The sequence below is a fragment of the Chrysochloris asiatica genome, unplaced genomic scaffold (assembly GCF_000296735.1).
Source record: "Chrysochloris asiatica unplaced genomic scaffold, ChrAsi1.0 scaffold00004, whole genome shotgun sequence".
Taxonomy (NCBI): Eukaryota; Metazoa; Chordata; class Mammalia; order Afrosoricida; family Chrysochloridae; genus Chrysochloris; species Chrysochloris asiatica.
In genome coordinates this window covers 47,057,710-47,080,397 of record NW_006408522.1, presented here as the reverse complement: position 1 = coordinate 47,080,397, position 22,688 = coordinate 47,057,710, and the positions used below count along the sequence as shown (strand labels likewise).

At 36.8% G+C, this 22,688-nt stretch overlaps 1 protein-coding gene across 1 annotated transcript; it reads left to right on the top strand.

Moving 5' to 3' along the window:
- The first annotated feature begins 2,919 nt into the window (after positions 1-2,919).
- On the top strand, positions 2,920-3,888 carry LOC102815004 (olfactory receptor 4F4-like). Its single transcript, XM_006831828.1, has one exon. It carries the CDS (start codon positions 2,971-2,973, stop codon positions 3,886-3,888), a length of 918 nt encoding a protein of 305 aa, XP_006831891.1. The 5' UTR covers positions 2,920-2,970.
- Positions 3,889-22,688: the final 18,800 nt, after the last annotated feature.

Here is a 22,688-nt window from a genome sequence, read left to right as displayed (position 1 = left end):
CATAAGCTCACAGCTGAACCACTATAATGCTTTACTTGATGGGCCCTCACCAATCTTTTCTCACTCCTTTCCTGATCACACAACCACAATTTGCAATTTATTATTTCTTGTTGGGATTAACTTTATTTCCAGTCTCTTCTTCATCCAAGTCATATTGGGGCCAGAGTTCATCTATAAACTAATTGCTCATCTTTGTTTGTTTTTTAATAGTTCCTCAAGTCCTCATAAAACACAAATCTCATTGTAGAAATTTCAGTATCCGGTTCCAATTCTCTCTCCTACTAAACACACCTACACACTTTTTCCGAATCAAACGTCATTGCATTTTTTTACTTTTCTCTCACTTCACATCTGAATTCCCCCACTCTTATTTCTTCTTGCACATTTAAATTCTATTTTTCAATTATATTTTTTGATGTTCTGTCTTTCATTTTATTTTAGCATAATCCATTTTCCCTAAATATTGTAATACCACCCAAAGATAATTATAAATTCAATCTTCTAGGAGGGTTTATAAGGAGCTCTGGTAGCATAATGTGTTATAAGCTGAGCTACTAACTACAAAGTCAGTAGTTTGAATCTACCAGCTATTGCAAGGGAGAAAGAAGAGGCTTTGAGCTCCTGTAAAAATTACAGCTTCAGAAACCCTATCTAGGGTTGCTATGAGATGGAACCAATCCAGTGGGACACAACCACCACCAGAAGGTCTTATAACTTAGTTTTTCTTTTAAAATAATCATAAACTTAATTTTTCATGAGACTTAATCTCACAAGAAGCCCTGAGGCACCATGGCTTAAGGGCCTAATTGCTAAGTACCAGCCACTTATCAGAAGGATGACATGGTCCTCTGTTTCTTTAAAGACTTACAACCTTGAAAAGCCTTGGGCAGTTCTCCTATGTCTTTATAGGGTCACTGTGAGTTAGAATTTTCTCAATGGCATTTTAAAAAAATATTTACTCTCTCTATAAAGAAGGAGAAAGATGAGGCTTTTTGCTCTCTCAAAGATTTAAAACAAACAAAAAACAACTCAGAAACTGTGTACAGGGTCACTATGAGTTAAGACCAATTTGAGTGCACTTAGCAACAACTCTACGCAAATATCATTTTGGAGATGTGACCTTCTTCACACTCCATAGTGTGTTAGAGTAGTGGGAATTTTTGAGAACTTTTTATTTAATATAAACATTTAAATACAAGAATACAAAGCGATTCGAGAAAGTAAAATCCAAGCACATGTTTGGATTATTAGTTCTAGCATTCAAGTAAAATTTTGAAATGATTATTTGAGCACTTGTCAATAGATAATGAATCTTACTGTCAATAACTAGCCAAATCTGTTGAATACCAGAGTCCTGGTACGATTCTATAAGAGGAACACTGGACTGCTAGCCACAAGGATGTCAGTTCAAATACACCAGCTCTTCCTAGGAAATCCTATACATGGTTGCTATGAGTCAGAACTGACCTGGCGGCATTTGACAACAATAACAATCAAATATTTACTAAAACCAAATATTCATTAAAACATATTATCTCATTTGAAATTCACAAAAATGTCAAGAAGTAGATATAATTATTACCCACATTTATGGTCATGGTGTTTCTGGTGGTGCTTATGTGCTGTGGAGTCGATTACAACTCATAGCGACCCTCTATAGGCTTTCCAAGGCTGTAAATCTTTACAGGAGCAGAAATCTTCATCATTCTCCTGTAGAGCAGTTGATAGATTCAAACTGCTGACCTTGTGGTTAGCAGCCCAATTTGTAACCCACTATGCTACCCACACTTATAAAAGACAAAAATAAGTCTTAAAGAGGATAACTAAAACAAACAAGGCACCTGGTGAATGTGAACCGCTGACATTGTGGTTCAAACTAATTTTGCAATCCAGAGCACTAACCTAGAGAGCCACACCAGGACTCAACTAACATAGCAAAACTGTGAATGAGGATCTTTAGTTTGATGTTGAGAAGGTCTCCAATAGCTATATACAAATTATTGTGGCAAACACCAGGAGTCCTGGTATGGCACTGTGGGCTAATGCATCAGACTGCAAAGTCATTTGAACTGCAAGATCAGTGGTTCAAGCTCACCAGCTGCTCCTTGGAAACCCTATACAGGGTCACTATGGGTCAGAATCGACTCGACGACACTTAACAACAACAACAACAAACTAGGTTACTAGGGTAATGGTGTGGCACTATGGGTTAATGTGCTGGGCTACATAATTGGTTTGAATCGCACATCAGCAGTTCAAATTCACCAGCCACTCATTGGAAACCCTATAATGGGTCGCTATGGGTTGGAACTGACTCAACAGCACTAAATACAAACAACAACTACGCTACGCTACTAAGAAATTTTTTTCAAATATGTGAAAAAAACCTTTTGTTGTTTTTGACATCTAGTATTTAAAGAACTTAATCTTTGTTCAATATAAAGAACCTACATATTTAAGAACTACATAATTCTACATATTTAAGAACTCAATTATATGCTATAGAATAAAACACTTTAGAATTCATAAATGAGATAAATGTGGCTTGATGTTCTAGCCTTACTCTGGTAGAGAGCCCTGTATAGGGTTTCTGAGGAGCAGCTGGTGGGACTGACCCTGTGGCTCAAACTGACCTTGCAGTCCAGCACATTAACCTAAAGTGCTATACAGGACTCCATGGAATGAAGTCAACACGGGAAGACTTGGATAACTAGACTATAGGGCACAGACAGGTCAGTATTGGCTAAAATGATGAATTTACATTTGTGCATTTTTACATCCTTTATGTAATAAACTATAGAAAAACATTGTAAGAATGAAACAAAATGGAAGAGACATACACAAAATAATGATAAAAAATGAGGCTATGGATTTGTATATAGTAAGTCTGACTTTCTTTTTATTGTCTTCTCCAAGGTAACTGCAGAGGATAATTGCTGGAATGAATCAATAAGTGAAACAAATCACTCCATGGTGACTGAGTTTATTTTTCTGGGACTCTCCAATTCTCAGGAACTCCAGATTTTCCTATTTGTATTCTTCTTTGTATTCTATACAGGAATTGTACTGGGAAACCTTCTCATTGTCATAACTGTGGCTTCTGACTCCCACCTACATTCTCCCATGTACTTCCTGCTGGCCAACCTCTCACTCATTGATCTATGCCTATCTTCAGTCACAGCCCCCAAGATGATTGCTGACTTTTTCAATAAGCGCAAAGTCATCTCTGTCAAGGGCTGCCTTGCTCAGATCTTTCTGCTTCACCTTTTTGGTGGGAGTGAGTTGGTGATCCTGATAGCCATGGCCTTTGACAGATATGTAGCAATCTGTAAACCACTTCACTACACCACAATTATGTGTGGCAATGTGTGTGTACGCATTGTGGCTGTTGCTTGGTGTGTTGGCTTTCTCCACTCAGTGAGCCAGTTGGCTTTTGCAGTGAATTTACCCTTTTGTGGTCCCAATAAGGTGGACAGTTTTTATTGTGACCTTCCCAGGGTCATAAAACTTGCCTGCACAGACACCTACAGGTTGGACATCATGGTCATTGCTAACAGTGGTGTGCTCACTGTATGTTCTTTTGTTCTCCTAATCATCTCCTACTCCATCATTTTAATGACCATTCAGCGTCGCCCTTCAGACAGGTCATCCAAGGCTTTGTCCACTTTGACATCTCACATCACAGTAGTTCTTCTGTTCTTTGGACCATGTATCTTCATTTATGCCTGGCCATTCCCTATCAAGTCTTTGGATAAATTTTTTGCTGTGTTTTACTCGGTAGTCACTCCTCTTTTGAACCCAATAATATATACACTGAGAAACAAAGACATGAAGGCTGCAATGAGACGTCTGACAAAATGGAATGTGAATGGTAGGAAAAAGTCTTAGATCTCCTGTACTCATGAGATAAGTCTGAAATAATGACATAATATACAAAAATTTCATGGAAAATAATTCCATTATCTTTTCATTTAATTTTTCCATGAAAGTTTTGAAACCCCTTCATATATAGTAAAGCTGGTGAAGTTCTTAGTAAAGCTCATGAAAATTGTATCTGCCTTTTCCATATCACTTGGTAATTTTCATAGAAGTTTCACATATATTGCCTCAAGTTATTATCAAATAGCATTTACTTAATGATGTTGATATATAAATGCAAATTTAATATTATGCTCTTAAAGTATAAACTCAATTTTCAGAACAGTGATTTACATAAATGTGTTAGTATTTCTGCCTTTCTAGGTGGTCTTGAGGGTTACAGAGAAAGGGACAGACACCAGTCAGGTTGATAAATTGTTTTATAACTTAATTTAACTCATTTTACATGAACTCATCAAGAAAGCAACTGCCTAATGTCAAGTTAAAAAAATATGCTTAGTGATAAGTATATGTATAACTCATCTTTTAACAGCTTAAAAAACAGTGTCCCCCTTGAACATTTTACCCTTCACCTCCTATCAGCATAACAATCAGGAGTTACAGGAAGAGGGAGTCTGTGAAATTTGCCTTGTAGGCAATTAATAACCTGTGATAAACAGTAGCTTCCCATAGGAAGTAAAAAGTATTTGGAGAAACCCAGGTCACTCAACATGTTGGCATGAGGTATATTCTTTGTATACATTCATGTCATTTTTAAAAGGACAGGCTTTGAAATCAGAATTAGATTCAACTCTAGTCTAGTCCTGACTTATTGCTAGTCTCTTATACTTTGGACAAGTTGTTAGGAGGGACCACTCCCTGAAGAAGGACCTCATGCTTGGAAAAGTGGATGCTCAATGAAAAAGAGGAACAAACCCAAGGAGATGGGTTGACACAGTAGCTGCAACAATAGGGTCAAACATAAGAACAACTATGAGGATGTTCCAGGACTAGCCAGTGTTTCATCCTGTTGGGCATAGAGTCTCTGAGTCAGAATTGATTCACTGGCAGCTAACAACAAGCTTCAATATTGTTATCAGGAGATAATAATACTTATTGCATGTGGTTGGAATCCTGGTGTGGCACTGTGGGCTAATGCGTCAGACTGCAAAGCCATTTGAACTGCATGGTCAGTAGTTTATGCTCACTAGCTGCTCCTTGGGAAACCCTAAACAGGGTCACTATGGGTCAGAATTGACTCGATGGCACTTAACAACATTGCATGTGGTTATTGTCACGAATAATGAGACAATATACATCACATAGCAAGTTTTGTAATATATCCAGCACACTGTTGCTATTATTTAAATCCTATATGTTAAGTCCTGGTGTGGTGCTATAAGATAAGCTCTTGACCATAAATTCAGCTTGAACTGAAAGGTCGGTGGTTCAAACTCACTATCTGCTCCTCAGAAACCCTATACATACAGGGTGGCTATGAGTCAGAACCAACTCAGCGGCACTTAACAACAACAACATATATTAAGACAAAAGCAAGAATGTTCACCTTTTTAAAACCCAACATACTTTAGTGATAGGATAATTTACAGTTATTAACAGACAGTCATTTGTAATATTGTAGTTCTAAGTGAACATGTATACATTTATGTACAAGCATATTCTCATGCACTCATTTGGAAATTGTCATGGTATTTGATGTGAAGAATAGATCCAACGTATCATTTCCCATATAGTTATCTAGTTACTCCACCCTCATATTACCATGTCTTCCATTGCTCACTGATTTGTGATACAATCCTAGGTACTCTATCATCCTATAGAAAAGTGCTAAACACCAGGAATAAGATTAGAGGGAAATAATAGTTTGGAAAAAACTTGACCAGTAATTCCTATAAATTTCTCCTCTTTCTGAACTAGTAGAAAAATTTAGATTAAATATTCTAAGTAAAAATATTATAATTTGTTTAAGTGTGGCTTAAATTAATTGATGAGGATTTTCAGATGCTAAAAAGGTTAAAATTATGGTTAACTCAGATAAAGTAATCATACTATTGATATGATATTATATTAAACTGAAGAGCAATATGGCACCTTGAGTGCATGTGTGAACTTTGAGATTCTAGCATGGAAGTGCAGCTGTTCACATATCCTTGACTGAAGGATCTTCCTTCTCTAGTGGGAAGGTCATCCTCTTCAATTGGGAGTACAACTTTGGGAGGGACACACAAGGAGAGGTAAGGAAAGAAGATGGCACACTCCAAGCCTGATCAGCTTGGCAACCAATGGGGTGACTGATGTCGTAGACAGATCACTCTCACATCCTGGATAGCAATATAGGAAGAGATATAGGGGATAAATTCTTCACATCATGTGCCAGAACAATTTCTAAAAGAAATAAATTCTAAATATTAAGAAAAATTGACTTCCCCCCAATTTTTTAAAAAGAACAATTTCTAAAAGAAATAAATTCTAAATATTAAGAAAAATTGACTTCCCCCCAATTTTTTAAAAATAGTATGAGTTAACGTATATATAACTCACACATGTGATTTTAAAAATTAATGACATAACGCTATATTTTTTTTAAAGTTTGTTAAAACCAGTAGAAAAGTAAATTAATCAAATAGTAAGAGAAAAGATTTACAACTTATAATACAAAATGTGATAAACCTAATATATAAATATCTTCTAAAAATTAGATGAGATTATAGGCTGATTAAAAAATGGACACTTGCTATGAAAAATAGAGAGAAATGATTCTTAAATTCATTAAAAGATGTTCAAGTTCTTTCATGTAAACATATATGTACAGTAAAACTATGCTGAAATATAATTTCTGACAGAGTAGAAAATTTACAGAATTTGATAATATAACCTATTGATGAAGCGTGGAAAAACTGATCTACTCTTGTGCACTTTTGGAGGGAATACAAAATGGCACAAACTGTTGATAATATCTAGCAAATTTTCACATGATATTAACTTTTACCATGAATTTGTTCCACTTCTATCATTGGAAAACACAAAATGACCAGTTCATAAGGCTACTCATTGAAGCAGAAAAATACTCAAATGGCCATCAGTTGGAACTGCTTGTGTTAAGTTACACATAATGCAGTATTAAGAAACTATAATAAATGAAGGTAGAAAATCTATGTCTACAAAAATATGCATGATTGTTTGTAGTTGATCTATTCATGATTGACAAAAATTGGAAGATGTGTTTTAACAGATATATTCTCCATGGACTGCATTCATGTATTGGAGGATTATTAAGTGTTCAAAAAAAATTGCTCTCAAGACATGGAGGAATTTTCAATGCATATTTCTAAGTGAAATAATTTAGTCCAAAAAAGCAACATTCAACTACATGAAATTGTCAAAAAGGCAAAATTATAGACACAGCAAAACATCAGTGACTGCCAGAGGTATTGTTGTTGTTAGGTGCCATCGAGTTGGTACCAACCCACAGCGACCTTATGCACAGCAGTACGAAACACTGCCCAATCCTGGGCCAACCTCACACTCTTGCCACACTTGAGTTCATCAATGCTGCCACTTGGCCAATCTATCTCATTGGGGGTCTTCCTCTTTTTCTCTGACCCTCCACCTAACCAAACATGATATCCTTCTCCAGCGACTGATCCCTCCTGACAATACGTCCAAAGTATGAGAGACAAAGTTTGGCCATCTTGGCCTCCAAGGTGCACTCTAGCTGTTACTTCCTCTAAAATGGATCTATTGGTTCTTTTGGCAGCTCATGGCACTTTCAAGATTCTCCTCCAACACCATAATTCAAAAGCATCAATTCTTCTAAGGTCTTCCTTATTCACTGTCCAGCTTTAAAATGCATATGAGGTTATTGAAAACACCATGGCTTGGGTCAGACGCACTTTAGTCCTCAAACTGACATCTTTGCTCTTCAGCACTTTAAAAAGGTTTTGTGCAGCAGATTTGCTTAATGCAATAAGTCGTTTGATTTCTTGACTGCTGCTTCTGTGAATGTTGATAGTTGATCCAAGAAGAATAAAGTCTTTGACAACTTCAATCTTTCTCCATTGATAAGAATGTTATTTATTGGTCCAGTGGTGAGAAGGTTTTTTTTTTCTTTACATTGAGATGTAATCCAGAGGTATAGGAGAAGGAAAAAGAGTGAATGGATGGAATTTATGGTATTGGTAGGGCAATGATACTATTCTGATTGATACTGGAATGGTAGACATATGGCATTATGTATTCATCAAAACGCATGGGACTGTAAATCACAAAGAGTAAACCCTAATTAAACCACTGACAAAAGTTAATGATAATGTATCAATATTGATGTATCAAATATAGCATGCAAATATTGTTAGGTGCCATCAAGTCAGTTCTGACTCAGAAACTTTGGCACACCCTAACAAAACAACATTGCCTAGTGCTTTGCAACCTTCACAATTGGTATGTTTGAGCCCATTGTTGCTGCCAATATGTCAACTCACCTCATGGAAGGTCTCTTTATTATTGACTCTCCACTTTATCGAGCTTCAGGGATTGGTCCTTCCTGACAATATGTCCAGAGTATGAAAGATGAAGTCTCACTATCCTACCTTATACGGCACATTCTGGCTGTACTTCTTTCAAGACTGATTTATTTGTTCTTTGGGAAGCCCATGGTAGTTTCAGTATTATTCTCCAATACCTTAATTCTAATGTATCGATTCTTCTATAGTCTTCCTTATTCATTGTCCAACTATCACACGCATATGAAGGGACTGGAAATATCATGGCTTGGGTCAGGCACACCTAAGTTCTCAAACTGACATCTTTGCTCTTTAACACTTCAGAGGAGTTTTGCATATTTGCCTAATGCAGTAATTCATTTGATTTCTTGAGTGCCGCTTCCATGAGTGTCGATTGTGCAATCAGGCAAAATGAAATTTGAAAACATCAATATTTTCTCCTTTTATCAGGATGTTATTCACTGGTCTAGGTGTGAAGAGTTTTATTTTCTTTATGTTGAGTTGCAATCCACACTAAAAGTTTTAGCCTTTGATCTTCATCAGTAAGTACTTTAAGTCCTCCTTACTTCTAGCACCCAAGGTTGTGTCATCTGCATTAAGATTATTAATGAGTCTTCCTCCAATCCTGGTGTCACATTATTCTCTATATAATCCAACTTCTCAGCATACAGATTGAATCAGTGGTGAAAGTATACAACTCTGACACACGTGTATTCTGATGTTGAACCATTCAGTATCTCCTTATTCTGTTCTAATTACTGCCTCTTGATCCATGTACAGATTCTTCATAACACAATTAAGTATTCTCAAGTGTGCTTCACAATCCTTATTATGATCTACACAGTGCAATGCCTTTGCATGGTCAGTAAAGTAAAAGTAAATATCTTTCCGGTATTCTCTACTTTCAGCTAAGATCCAGCCAAGATCTGTTTGGCATCAACAATGATATCCATAATTCTATGTCCTCATTTGAATCCAACTTAAATTTCTGACAACTACCTGTCACTGGCAGAGAAAACAAGAAAGATGCTTTACCTGTGCTTTTTACCTTTGACTCTGAAAGGCTTTTGATTGCATGGATCATGACATGCTATGGACAACATTACAGAGACTGAGTATTCTGGAACACTTAATTGTGCTCATGAGGAACCTGCACATAGATCAAGAGGCAGTTGTTCAAACAGAGCAAGGGAACACTGAATGATTTAAAATTAGGAAAGGTGTGTGCCAGAGTTGTAGTCTCACACTATACTTATTCAATCAGTATGCTGAGCAAATTATTTGAGAAACTGGATTATACGAAGAAAAATGTGGCATCAGTGTTGGAGGAAAACTCATTAACAGCCTACAATATGCAGATAATACAACCTTGCTTGCTGAAAGTGAAGAGGACTTAAAATACTTACTGATGAAGATCAAAAACCACAGCCTTCAGTATAGGTTGCACCTCAATGTAAAGAAAGCAAAAATCCTCACCACTGGACCAATAAAAAAAAAAAACATCAAAATAAATGGAAAAAAGATTAAAGTTGTCGAAGACTTCATTTGCTCGGATCAACCATCAACATTCATGGAAGCAGCAGTCAAACAATCAAACAATGTATTGCATTAGAAAATCTGCAGCACAAGACCTCTTTAAAGTGTTCCAGAGCAAAGATGTAGGTTTGAGGACTAAGATGTGCCTGACTCAAGCCATGATATTTTCAATAACCTCATATACATGTGAAACTTGGACAGTGGATAAGGAAGACCATAGAAGAACTGATGCATATATCAAAAGTACCATGTACTGCCAAAAGAACAAACCAATCTGTGTTGGAAGAAGTACAGCCAGGATGGAGAGACTTTATCTCTCATACTTCAGATATACTATTAGGAGGTACCTGTCCCTAAAAAAGGACATCACACTCAGCAAAGTGGAGGGTTAACAACAAAAAAAGGAAGACCACCGAAGAGATGGATTGGCACAGTAACCACCGCAATGGGCTCAAGCGTAACAAAAATTATGAGAATGGTGCAGTACCAGGCAGTGTCTCAGAACCTGTTGTGCACAGGATCACTATGAGTCAGAACCAACTCAAGGGCACCTAAAAACAACAACACTGCAGCAGATATACCCAGTGCAATATATCATTTCCTGGTTGCTGCTTCCATGAGTGTTGATGGGAATTGCAAGCAAAATAAAATCTTTGACAACTTCAATATTTTTTCCTATTTATCATGACATTGTCTATTTACTGGTCACATTATGATGATTTTTGTTTTATTCACACTGAGTTGTAATCCATGCTGAAGGCTGTATTCGTTGATCTTCCCCTTTACTTCAAGTCCTCTTTGCTTCCGGCAAGCAAGTTTGTATTCTCTTCATATCAAAGATTGTTAATGAGCCTGATGCCACACTTTTCTACATATGGTATTGCTTCTCAGATTATTTACTCAGCATAGAGATTGAAAAAGTCAAGGAAAGCGTACAATACTGACACATGCACCTTATGGTGTTGCCATTTAGCATTACCTTGTTTTGTTCAACTTATTGGTCTATGTACAGTTCCCAGGAGCACAACTAAGTGCTCTGAAATTCTCATTCTTCACAATGTTATCTATAGTTTGTTATAATCCACACACTCAAGTGCATTTGCATAGTCAGTAAAACACAAGTAGACATCTTTCTGGTATTCTCCGCTTTCAGCCAAGATCCATTTGATGTCAGCAATGATATTCCTCATTCCACTTGCTTTTCTGAATCTGGCTTAAATTTCTGGCCAATCCCTTTCAATGTACTGCTGCAACCATTTTTTCAAAATTAATTTCAAAAAAATTTTATTGATATTAGTTATAGTATTTAATAATTTCTGCATTCTGTTTAGTCACCTTCTTTAGAATGGGCACAAATAAAGATCTTTCAAGAGCGTTGGACAGGTAGCTTGTGGTCCAAATAGGCTAGTTAATGTCTTTAGTGCTGCATCAGTTTGTTAAAACATTTCCATTGGTATTCCATCAATTTCTGAAGTCTTGTTTTTTAGCCAATGCTTTCAGTGCAGCCTGGACTTCTTCCTTCACTATGATAAATTCAGTATTATCAATATGCTACCATTTGGTAAGGTTGAACATCAACCAAACCTTTTGGTACAATGACTCTCTGTATTCCTTCCATCTTATCTTGATGTTTCCTTCGTTGTTCAATATTCTACCTAGAGAACCCTTCAATATTACAATGCAAGGCTTGAATTTTTATCTCAAGTCTTTCAGCTTGAGAAATTTTGAGGGTGATCTTCCTTTTGTTTTTCTAACTCTAAGTCTTTGCACATTTCATTATAATACTTGACTTTGTCTTCCCAAGCTGCCCTTTGAAATTTTATGTTCAGCTCTTTTATTTAATCATTTCTTGCAATGGCTTTACATATTCTACTTTCAAGAGCAAGTTCCAGAGTTTCTTCAGACATCCACTTTGGTCTTTCTTTCCTGTCTTTTTAATGACCTTTTGGTTTCTTCAGTATGATATTCTTGATGCCACCTACAACCTCTCTGGATTTCAGTCATCCATGTTCAATGTGTCAAATCTGTTCTTGAGATGGGTTCTAAATTCAGGGTGATATACACAAGTTTGTATTTTGGCTCTCATGGACTTGTTTTTATTTTCTTCAGCTTCAACCTGAAGTTACAGATGAGCAATTGATTGTCTGTTCCAAATTCAGTCATGTTTTGGCTAATGCTCTTTAGCTTCTTCACCATCTCTTTCCACAGGTGAAGTCAATTTAATTCCAGTGTATTCCATTTGATGAGGTCCTATACTCACCATTTATGTTGTTTAAAAAAAAAGAAATTTAAAATTATTAAGTTGTTGTTTCTGCAAAATTCTATCATGTGAGCATTGTTTCTATCACCAAAGATATATCTTCCAACCACCAATCCTTCCTCTTTGTTTCCAATTTTCTCATTGCAATCAACAATAATTATCAATGCATCTTAACTGAATGTTTGATCAATATCAGACTGGAATTCTTCAGTTTCATCATTGGCTTTAGTCATTGGTGTGTAAAGTAGTCATATTAACTGGACTTACTTGTAGGCATGTAGATATTACCCTATCTCTGACTGCATTGTACTTCAAGCTAGATCTTGAAATGTCATTTTTGACAATTAATTGGCTGTCATTACTCTTTAATTTTTCATTTCCTGCATAGTACACAATATGATCTCTGATTCAAAATGACCAATACCAATCCATTCCATCTCACTAATGCCTAGGATAAGGAGCCCAGATAGATAGTGGATTATGAGCAGAGATACAAAATGTAAGGTCAGCCATTCAAAACAATAGTTGCTCCCCAGGAAAAAGATGAGACTTTCTGACTTTCTGTTCCTGTAAAGATTTGCAGTCTCAGAAACCCTCTACAAGTTCACTATGAGTTGGAACCGACTATGTGGCACATAACCATAATGAACCAATATCCAGGATATCAGTCTTTATGTGCTCCATTTTATTTTTGACAACTTCTAATTTTCCAACACCCCATTTTATTGAGAGCACGGGGAATTTTCCATCATGCCACACATATTGCATTTAATTTCTGAAGGCTAATTGGATTTTTATAGTCTTGGTATGGTGATCTAGGATAAACACTGGACTGCTAACTGAAAGGTCTGTGGTTCAAATGCACTGGCCATTCATACTTTATACATTCTAGGTTCTGATTTTTAATATAGCCTTGCAGCTGTTTCTTCTCATTTTGAGTTGTGCTCCATTAGCAAAGGAAGGTCCCAAAACCTTTGCTCCACCCACATTAAGGTCCTCTCTACTTTAAGGAGGTAGTTCTTCCCTAACCCTATTTTGAGTGTCTTCCTACCAGAGTGGAATATCTTCTGGCACTGTATCAGACAATGCTCCTCTGCTATTGCTAAGATTTTCATTAGCTAACTCCTCAGAAGTGGACTGCTCATTCTTTCTTCCTAGTCTGAAAGCTCTGCTGTTACCTGTCCACCATGGGAGATTCTGCTGCTGTTTGAAATACCAGTGTCAAAGCTTCCAGTATTACATCAACACTCAAGCCAGCACAGTACTTCAAACTGACAGACATGTGGTAGATATAAACCTTTAGTAAATAACACTAAATGTGAAGATATCATTTTTTAATATATCTTCCATCTAGGTCTGTATACTTCTGAAGGTGGCATTCTCATTTCTCTAACCCTTCCTCAAAGAATTCTGAGCTCTTTCATTTACAGTACATTAAAACAAAGATTTTGCATCCTCAAGAGATTCAAATCCTGTTCCTTTGAAATATTCTAGAAAGAAAAAGAAGTCTGAAGGTTTAAGATTGGGGCTATAGAGTAGATGGGGTAAGATTTCCCAAAAATACACTCACAGCACAGCCCTTGCTACTCTTGAAGAATGAGCAAGAGCATTGTCATGGTGGGAGAAAAAATAGTTCTCAACACAACTGTCTTGGCCTTTTTCTCATCAATGCAGTTTTAATTTTCTTTAAATTTTATCATAATAAGAAAGCACGTCTGAGAAAATCTATCAAGATTACTACTTTGAAATCCATAGCCTCCAACTGTCTTCTCCACCTTGAATTTAACTAGTCTCACTGATTACCTAGATAACCACTGTTTTGGTTGGACCTTGCTTTCTGGATTGTATTGGTAAAGCTAAGACTCATCCCTGGATACCACTCATCCCATAAATTTTTCTTCATTGTCTTTGATCTTGCTTAAAAGACTGTTGGAATAATCAGTTTTTGAAATAGTTGATCTTTATTCAATGCTTTGGAACCCATCAAGTCCTATTTTGGCGAGTAGTGACTGGGATCTTAAAAGCTCGTGAGGGGCTATCAAAGGTGTAATTATTGGTCTCTATATGCACACAGGAAAGAAGAGTAATAAAAAATGAGGATGCTTGGGAACAATTAGTGCAATGGATTAATGGACTACATGAACATCCATGACACTGAGACCAGAAGAACAAGATGGTGCCCAGTTATACTAGCAATTGTTCCAAAAGGTTTCCTTAGAAGGCCCTGGGTGGAGTGGGAGAAAATGTGAACCAAAACTCAAACTCATAAAATAGTCCAGACCCATTTGGCCTAGCCTCAATGGCTTGATAATCAGAACTCGACTAGGACTAGAGGAAGATAAATATATATATTCCTAAATAAAGGAAACAAGGGCAAATTGCTACAATTTGATGAACTTGACCTATACTTATAGAGGTAGTAGCTCAAAATACCAACAGAGAGGGAAGGAGTCTTCACATCAAGTATCAATGCTATCCACTCTATATACAGGGTAGGTAGGGACAGGCAACTTAGACATTAGCTACCTAAAACAAGGGAGTGATAAAATCATGAAGTGACTGGCTTACAAGATTTTAAGGAGTTTAGTTTAAAAGTGTGTGGGGGAAGATTGAATCCCCACTGAATAGTTTTCATATTGTCTAGATTGGTCTGGTAAAAAGAGATGGGATACCCATTTGACCTAGCCTCAACGGCTTGATCATCAGAACTCAACTAGAAGAAGAGAGAAAAAAAAAGAACAAACAATTTTTGATAAAGGAAATGAGGGTAAATTGCTACAATTTGATGAACTTGACCTATCCCCATGGAGGTAATAACTCTAAATACCAGCAGAGAGGGAAGGAGTCTTCACATCAAGTATCAATGGTATCCCCTCTGTACACAGGGTATGTACACAGGATGGGCAACTTAGACATTGGCTACCTAAAATGAGTGGGTGATAAAGGCACAAAGTGACTGTCTTACCAGGTTTCAAGGAGGAGTTTAGTTTAAGTGTGTTGGGGGGAAGAATGAGTCCCCACTGAATAGTTTCATCTTGTCTAGATGGGTCTGGTTAAAAGAGATGGGGATAAGATTCTTATGATTCAATAGTGAGTAATTGTTATCATGACTAATCATGACTGCCACAATTATAAAAGTAGCAGTTTTATAACAAAAATGGGGGAGTATTAATCTTACAGTCCAGAAACTAAGGACCTTAGGGTCATCAAGGAAGAAGAGCATAAGCGGAATGTGAGACCTTATCTAGAGAAGCAGCAATACCAGATAAGGAGGCAGAGATGGGGACATGCCGAGAGGGAGCAGCTGAGGACTCTAGATTCATGGGAAGAGAAGGACTAAGACATGGCGGCCAGGAGGCAGACGCAGAATGTGCCCTTTGGTGGTATAAATTATTATATATGCCTGAGTGTCAAAAAAAAAAAAAAAGAGCTAAAATGAATAGAAAGACATACTGTTAACTGATAGTACATGGAGAGAATTATAATCATTACAATGAAACAAGGTGTATGATTTGTTGAATATAAAACTGATGATCTGCCCTGTAAACTTTCACTCAATCCACAATAAAAACCTTAAAAAAAAAAAAAAAAAAGTGAGTATGAAAACATAAAATAGTCCAGGATTACTGATCAGATGGAGACTGGTGAGACCCCTGAAACTGTGGCCCTTGTCTCTCTCCAGGTCTGAAACTGAACTCACTCCAGTGGGTCAATTTTCAACCAAGCAATAGATAGGTGTATAACACAAGTGAGGTATAGTCACCACTGAATAGTCAACCCTTTGAGATCAAAGGACAGAATTTACCTAAAGACCAAATTTAGAAGGGTTGGGAAAGAAGGAGGAATGGAAGCAAAAACATGTGGAAGAAATGGAATAAATGATGCTACACTGAAGGGATTGTAACCATTAATGAGATGAAGTTTTGTTGATTTATTGAATGCATAACTTTTGATCTGCTCCATAAACCTTCACTCAGTTCACAATAAAAAGTAAAAATAAATCAGAAATAAAAAGGAGAGCAACATACAAAGCAAGACAACATTAGCATAGTAATTTTTTTTTTTTTTTTAATGTAAGGCACATATTGTTGTTGCTAAGAGCAATGGAGTCAGTTTCAACTCATAGTGACCCTGTACAGAGTTTCCAAGAAGCAGCTGGTGAGTTTGAACTTCTGACCTTGTGGCTAGCAGTCCAATGCTTGTCCTACAGCACCATACCAGGAATCCTCAAGGCACATGTTGTTGTTGTTATTGTTAAGTACCATAGAGTTGGTTGCAACCCATAACAATCCTGTATAGAGTTTCCAAGGAAAAGCTGGTGAGCTTGAACTGCAATATTGAAGAATAATAATGAATGTGCAAAACGCCTCATAGCATGGATGGACCAGGAGGGCATTGTGCTGAGTGAAATTAGTCAATAACAAAATATAAATATTGTATGAGTCTACTACTGTAAAAACTCAATAAAAGTTTTTATGGAGAAAGAAAAATTCTTTGGTGGTTACCAGTGCTATGAGGGAAAGGAGAGTAGTAACTAATTGGCTAGAGTGTAAACACATGTTAGTTAACTCCAGTACCCTGAAAGGCAATATGCAACAAGTGGGAGGTTGGCAGAAGAATGATGAAAACAAGTACAGACACAGGAAGGTTTAAAGAGGATAGAGGTAAATACAGTTATATATACAACCTTGCCAACAACAGTGTTCATGGTCAGGCTGAACAGGTATGGGAGGGCGAGTGGGAGTATACTCACAAATACATAAGGGTTTGACAGAGGATATTTGTACATGGGTACTTACCATTGCTGCAAACACAATTATGAATGTGATGTACACACAGGAGCAAAATGATCAAAACTTCTTTGTTGTTGTTGTTGTTGTTAGGTGCCATTAAATTGGTACCGACTCATAGCAACCCTCCAACAGAACAACAAAACAAAACACTGCCCAATCCAGGGCAATATCACAATTGTTTCCACACTTGAACCCATCAATGCTGCCACTTTACCAATCCATCTCACTGGGGGTCTTCCTCTTTTTTTATGACCCTCCACCTTACCAAACATGATATCCTTCTCTAGTGACTTATTCCTCCTGACAATATATCCGAAGTATGAGAGACGAAGTTTGGCCATCCAGGCCTCCAAGGAACACTCTGGCTGCACTTTTTCCAACACAAATCTGTTTGTTCTTTTGGCAGCTCATGGTACTTTCAATATTCTCCTCTAACACCATAACTCAAAAGCATCAATTCTTCTACGGTCTTCCTTATTCACTGTCCAGCTATTGCATGCATATGAGGTTACTGAAAATACCATGGCTTGGGTCAGACACGCCTTAGTCCTCAAGCTGACGTCTTTGCTCTTCAACACTTTTAAAAGGTCTTGTGCAGCAGATTTGCCTAATGCAATACGTCGTTTGATTTCTTGACTGCTGCTTCCATGAGTGTTGATAGTTGATCCAAGAACAATGAAGTCCTTAACAACTTCACTCTTCTCTATGTTGAAAGAATGTTGTTTATTGGTCCAATGATGAGGATTTTAGCTTTCTTTACATTGAGATGCAATCCATACCGAAGGCTGTGCTCTTTGATCTTCATCAATAAGTCCTCTTCACTCTCAGCAAGCAAGGTTGTATCATCTGCATATCACAGATTGTTAACAAGTCTTCTTCCAATCCTGATGCCACGTTTTTCTTCATATAACCCAGTTTCTTGGATTATTTGCTCAGCATACAGGTTGAATAAGTATAGTGAAAGAATACAACCTTGTTGCACAACTTTCTTAATTTTATACCATTCATTGTTCCCATGTTCTGTTGTAACAACTGCCTCTTGATCCATGTACAGTTTCCTCATGAGCACAATTAAGTGTTCTGGAATACTCATATTTCACAATGTCATGATCCACACAATTGAAAGCCTTGCATAGTCAATAAAGCACAGGTAAACATCAGCCAAAATCCATCGGACATCAGTAATGATATCCCATGTTCCACGGCCTCTTCTGAATCCAGCTTGAACCTCTGAAAGTTCTCTGTCAATGGATGCATGCAGCCATTCTGTATTACCTTTAGTAAAACTTTACTCACATGAAATATCAAAGATATTGTCCAATGATTCCCACATTCCATTGGGTCACCTTTCTTTGGAATGTGCACAAACAGGGATATCTTCCAATCAGTTGGCCAGATAGTTGTCTTCCAAATTTCTTGAGATGGATGAGTGAGTGCCTCCAGTGCCGCCTCACTTGAAAGATTTCAATTTGTATTCCTTCAATTTCTGGTGCCTTGTTCTTTGCCAATTTCTTCAATGCACCTTGGATTTCTTCTTTCAGTATGATTGGCTCTTGAAAGGGTTAAACATCAACCATTTCCTTTTGGTACACTGACTCTGTGTATTCCTTCCATCTTTTTTTTTATGTTTTCTGTATCATTCAATAATTTGCCCAGAGATTCCTTCAATGATTAAAGTTGAGGCTTGAATTTTTTCTTCAGTTCTCCCAGCTTGAGAAATACTGGGTGTGTTCTTCCCTTTTGGTTTTCTGACTCCAGATCATTACATATTTTGTTGTAATAGATGACTTGGTCTTCTCTAGCTGACCTTTTAAATTTTCTGTTCAGCTTTTGTACATCCTCATTTCTTCCATTTGCTTTAGCATCTCTACGCTGGAAAGCAAGTTTCAGTGTCTCTTCTGACATCCGTTTTGATCTTTTCCTTCTTTCTTGTCTTCCTAATGATTTTTTGCTTTCTTCCTATATGATGTTCTTGATGTCATCAACTCTACTGGTCTTCAGGCCTGAGGGCTCACAACCATAAACTCAGGTGCCACCAAGGTCAATTGGCATAATATAGTCCACAAAGACAGTGTTCTACCGCCTACTTACGTGCGTAGTGACTGGGACCTTAAAGCTCACAAGTGACCATCTAAGGAGAAACTTTTGGTCCCTCCAACTGAGGGAGAAAGAAGAGTGATGAAAATTGAAGATGCTTGGAATCAATTAGTCCAATGAACTAACAGAATATATGAACATCAGTCTCCATGACCCTGAGACCAGAAGAACTAGATAGGTGCCCAGCTATCTACTGCTCTAAAAGGGATCACATTATAAGCGTGCAGATAAATTGGGGGGAAATGTGGACCAAAACACAAAATTGTAAAAAATATACCAGGTTTATTAGTCAGAAAGAGATGGGAGGAACCTGAGATCATGCCCTAGGTCATCCTACAGATCTGGAACAGAATTCACCCTCACCGTCCAATTTTCAGCCAAGTGGTAGATAGTTATATAGAGGCAGACAAACAACTACAAGGTGTGCTCACCATGAAATAGTCTACCATTCAAGATCCAAAGGACAACATTTGCCATAGGATAAAGTTTAGATGTGTTGGGAAGGAGAGTGAAATGGAAATAAGAAGGACAAGGGAGAAGTAGGAATTACAATCATGAAATGAAACGAAGTGTATGATTTGTTGAATGTAAAATTGATGATCTGCTCTATAAACTTTCATTCAAATCACAATAAAATGTTTTTTTTTTAAAAAAAAAGATTGGAATGCACATTTTCTAGATAAAGCTGTAAAGAATTATAAGAAAGACATTATTGCAACAGTCAGGATCATGGTTACTTTTGAGGATAAAAAGTGATTGCAGATGGTATGTGCTAATAGAGAGCTCTGAGATGATTGGCTTCTATGTCTAGACCTGAGTGATGATTGCAGAGCAGAACTGCTTGCCTTATTAAATGTCATTAATCTATATACTTATCTAGTATGGCTTTCTGCATCCTGTTTTATTTTATGATAAAAATAGTAAATAAATTCAAGTCAATACATGATGAACAACTGGCAGCACTATGCTTTCAACCTATAACCACGTTTGTCTGTAGACCTACATTCAACTAACCATCATAGGGGCCTAATCCCATCAATGCAATCATATTTTTAACAGTGAATGACAATGAACAGGAGAAATTTTGATCCTCTGACTCAAGGCGTAAAGCCACATACCTTCAGGGAATCAGACAACTCAGAAAGTTTCTGCCAGTTGCATAATGCTCCCCTGTGTAAAGAGTTACACAAAATGCTGTAAAGACAGCTAATTAATGGTAATTGTACTTGGGTAGTGACCAAATGGAATTTAAGGGACCTAATATTGCAGCCAGAAATGAATCTATTATGGGAATTGTCTCCTAGAACGATAGTGGTAACTAAAGGAAAAAAATTCCAGTGGTTAATGGGTCACTTGGGGATGACACCTCTTTCTGTAAATTAACATTGCTTTTCTCTACTATGATTTTTTCCATGAAGCCAGATAGACATCCCTTCAGTAATTGTAATTGAACCCAGCTAGCACAAAGGAAAAAACTGCATGAACCATTTTACCCTTTATGAGTTCTACATTAGGCACATATTATACATATAAAGAAATTACAGCTATAAAAAACAATCTATTTCTCTGTCTATCTTTCTTACCAACTCCTCCTTGTCAAGTAGAGAAAAGCAATGAGATAAATAGGTCACAATAATCTAGGTGGGAGAACAAAGGAGAAATATTCAAACATAATTTCCACACCAAAAAACTTTTATCTGATGCAAAGAATAAGTACCAATGACTACATTAGTATGAAAAGTGAGATTGTTCTGGTATTTTGAACAATTTACTGGCAAATTGTTTTAGTGTTTTGTGCATTCATTTCTTAGTCTAAGCAAGATCATCTAACAGTTAATTTTCTATAGTTAGAGTTTTAAAAACAAAACATTTGATCCTAAAAACAAAAATAAAAATAAAAACAAAAACATTTGATCCTGAAAAACATGAAATGGCCCATGAGAATAAAATGAGTGGGGGGGAAAAAAAAACAAACAAACACATAAATTAAGAGTAGAGACGAAACAATCAATATTCAGTAATAGCCAAAGAGAGGGAGAAAGTCACTGTTAAAAGCAAATGTAAAAATTATATTGTACATTGTTTTCTTTGTGTCAAGTAATATGCTAATGCTTATTTTTAACTAAACTCTTGCCCTAACCCTACAAATTGGTAGTTCTTATATTTGAACTCAGAACATTTCATCTAAGTACTGGGACATATTTGGTCCATCCTGTGACATATGTAAATACAGTATCATGTATATATATATACTATAAGAAGCTCTGATAGTGTAGTGGTTACAAATCGGGCTGTGAACCTCAGAGTCAGCAGTTCGAAACTACCAGCTGCTTCATGGGAGAAAGATGAGGCTTTCTGCTCCTGTAAAGATTTACAGCCTTGGAAACCCTGTGTATGGTCGCTATGAGTCAGAAGCGACTCCATGGCACATAACAACAACAACCACATATATACTATACAAGAGAGTGCCAAAAAGTTTGTGGGAAAATGTCATCCCATTTTAATTCCATTTTTTCATGAATGCTTTGAAGCCCTCTCATATATAATTAATGTGTATATGCACAACCATATACTTTGGACATATTATCAGGATAGACCAGTCTCTGGAGAAAGATATTATGGTTAGTAAAATGGAAGGTCAGAGAAAAAGAAGAAGATGGATTGGCACAGTCGCAGCAGCAATGGGTTCAAACAGCAAAAATGTGAGGTTGGCAGGGAGGGACCAGGCAGTGTTTTGTTCTGTTTAGTCTAGGGAAGTCCAAGTCGGTACTGATTCAATGGCCCCTAACAACAATAACAACAATGAACTGATTGTTGTCATTTTGCTATATGTTTTGTTTTTGTTTTTTCTTAATGTATTATTGGTCTCTTGTTCCATATAATATCTGCACTGAGTTCATTTTGTTTGTCGGTTTTGTTTTCATTTTCTTCATTTCTACTGTGTTAATGTTTACTGAGCTTTTCTGGGTTTCCTCTTTTTTTTATTTTGATGTGCAGGTGTATTAATTTTCCTTGATGTTACATGCAAATTTATTAATTTTTTCCTGTTTAAAACAGTCTGTTTTATCTTAAAATCTACTTGATTTTCTTGCCATTTGGAACTTTTGTATCTACACTAGTCACTCTTCTTACTGTGTAATTGACTTCATTATAAACTGATACCTCTAGTTCCCTATTTTCAGTCTTGTAGCTTTGTTTTACTTTAAATATATCTATATCTGAATTGAGAACTGAGTGGTGCTTGTGCATGGTCGTCTTAGGTTGTTGCCTGCTGTTCTTGGTTTTCAGTTAGTTCCATACTCTTTTCTTCCTCAGAAACGTTTTCTATCTCTGCATCTTGCTCATTTGAGCCATTGTCTCTTGTTTCTTTGTGTGAGCTAAAATTGTCTGGTGTCACTGGGGCATTGTAGAGTTGTCTTATTTGTATTTAATTGATGATTGTGTGTTTATGTGTTCTTAAGCTTTTACCATATCCTGTGTGTGAATTTAGAGTACTGAAGTGTGTACACCATTCTCATTTCCTGTTTGTGCTCCTCAGTTTAGGAGAAGTAGCTGGTATTGGCTGCTGTCTATAGTTGATCAGGTGGTATAGAAGTTGGTATTAGCTCTTACCCAGTGGCT

Excerpts from the sequence above, each read along its gene's own strand:
- LOC102815004 (XM_006831828.1), top strand. The coding sequence starts at position 2,971 with ATGGTGACTGAGTTTATTTTTCTGGGACTCTCCAATTCTCAGGAACTC.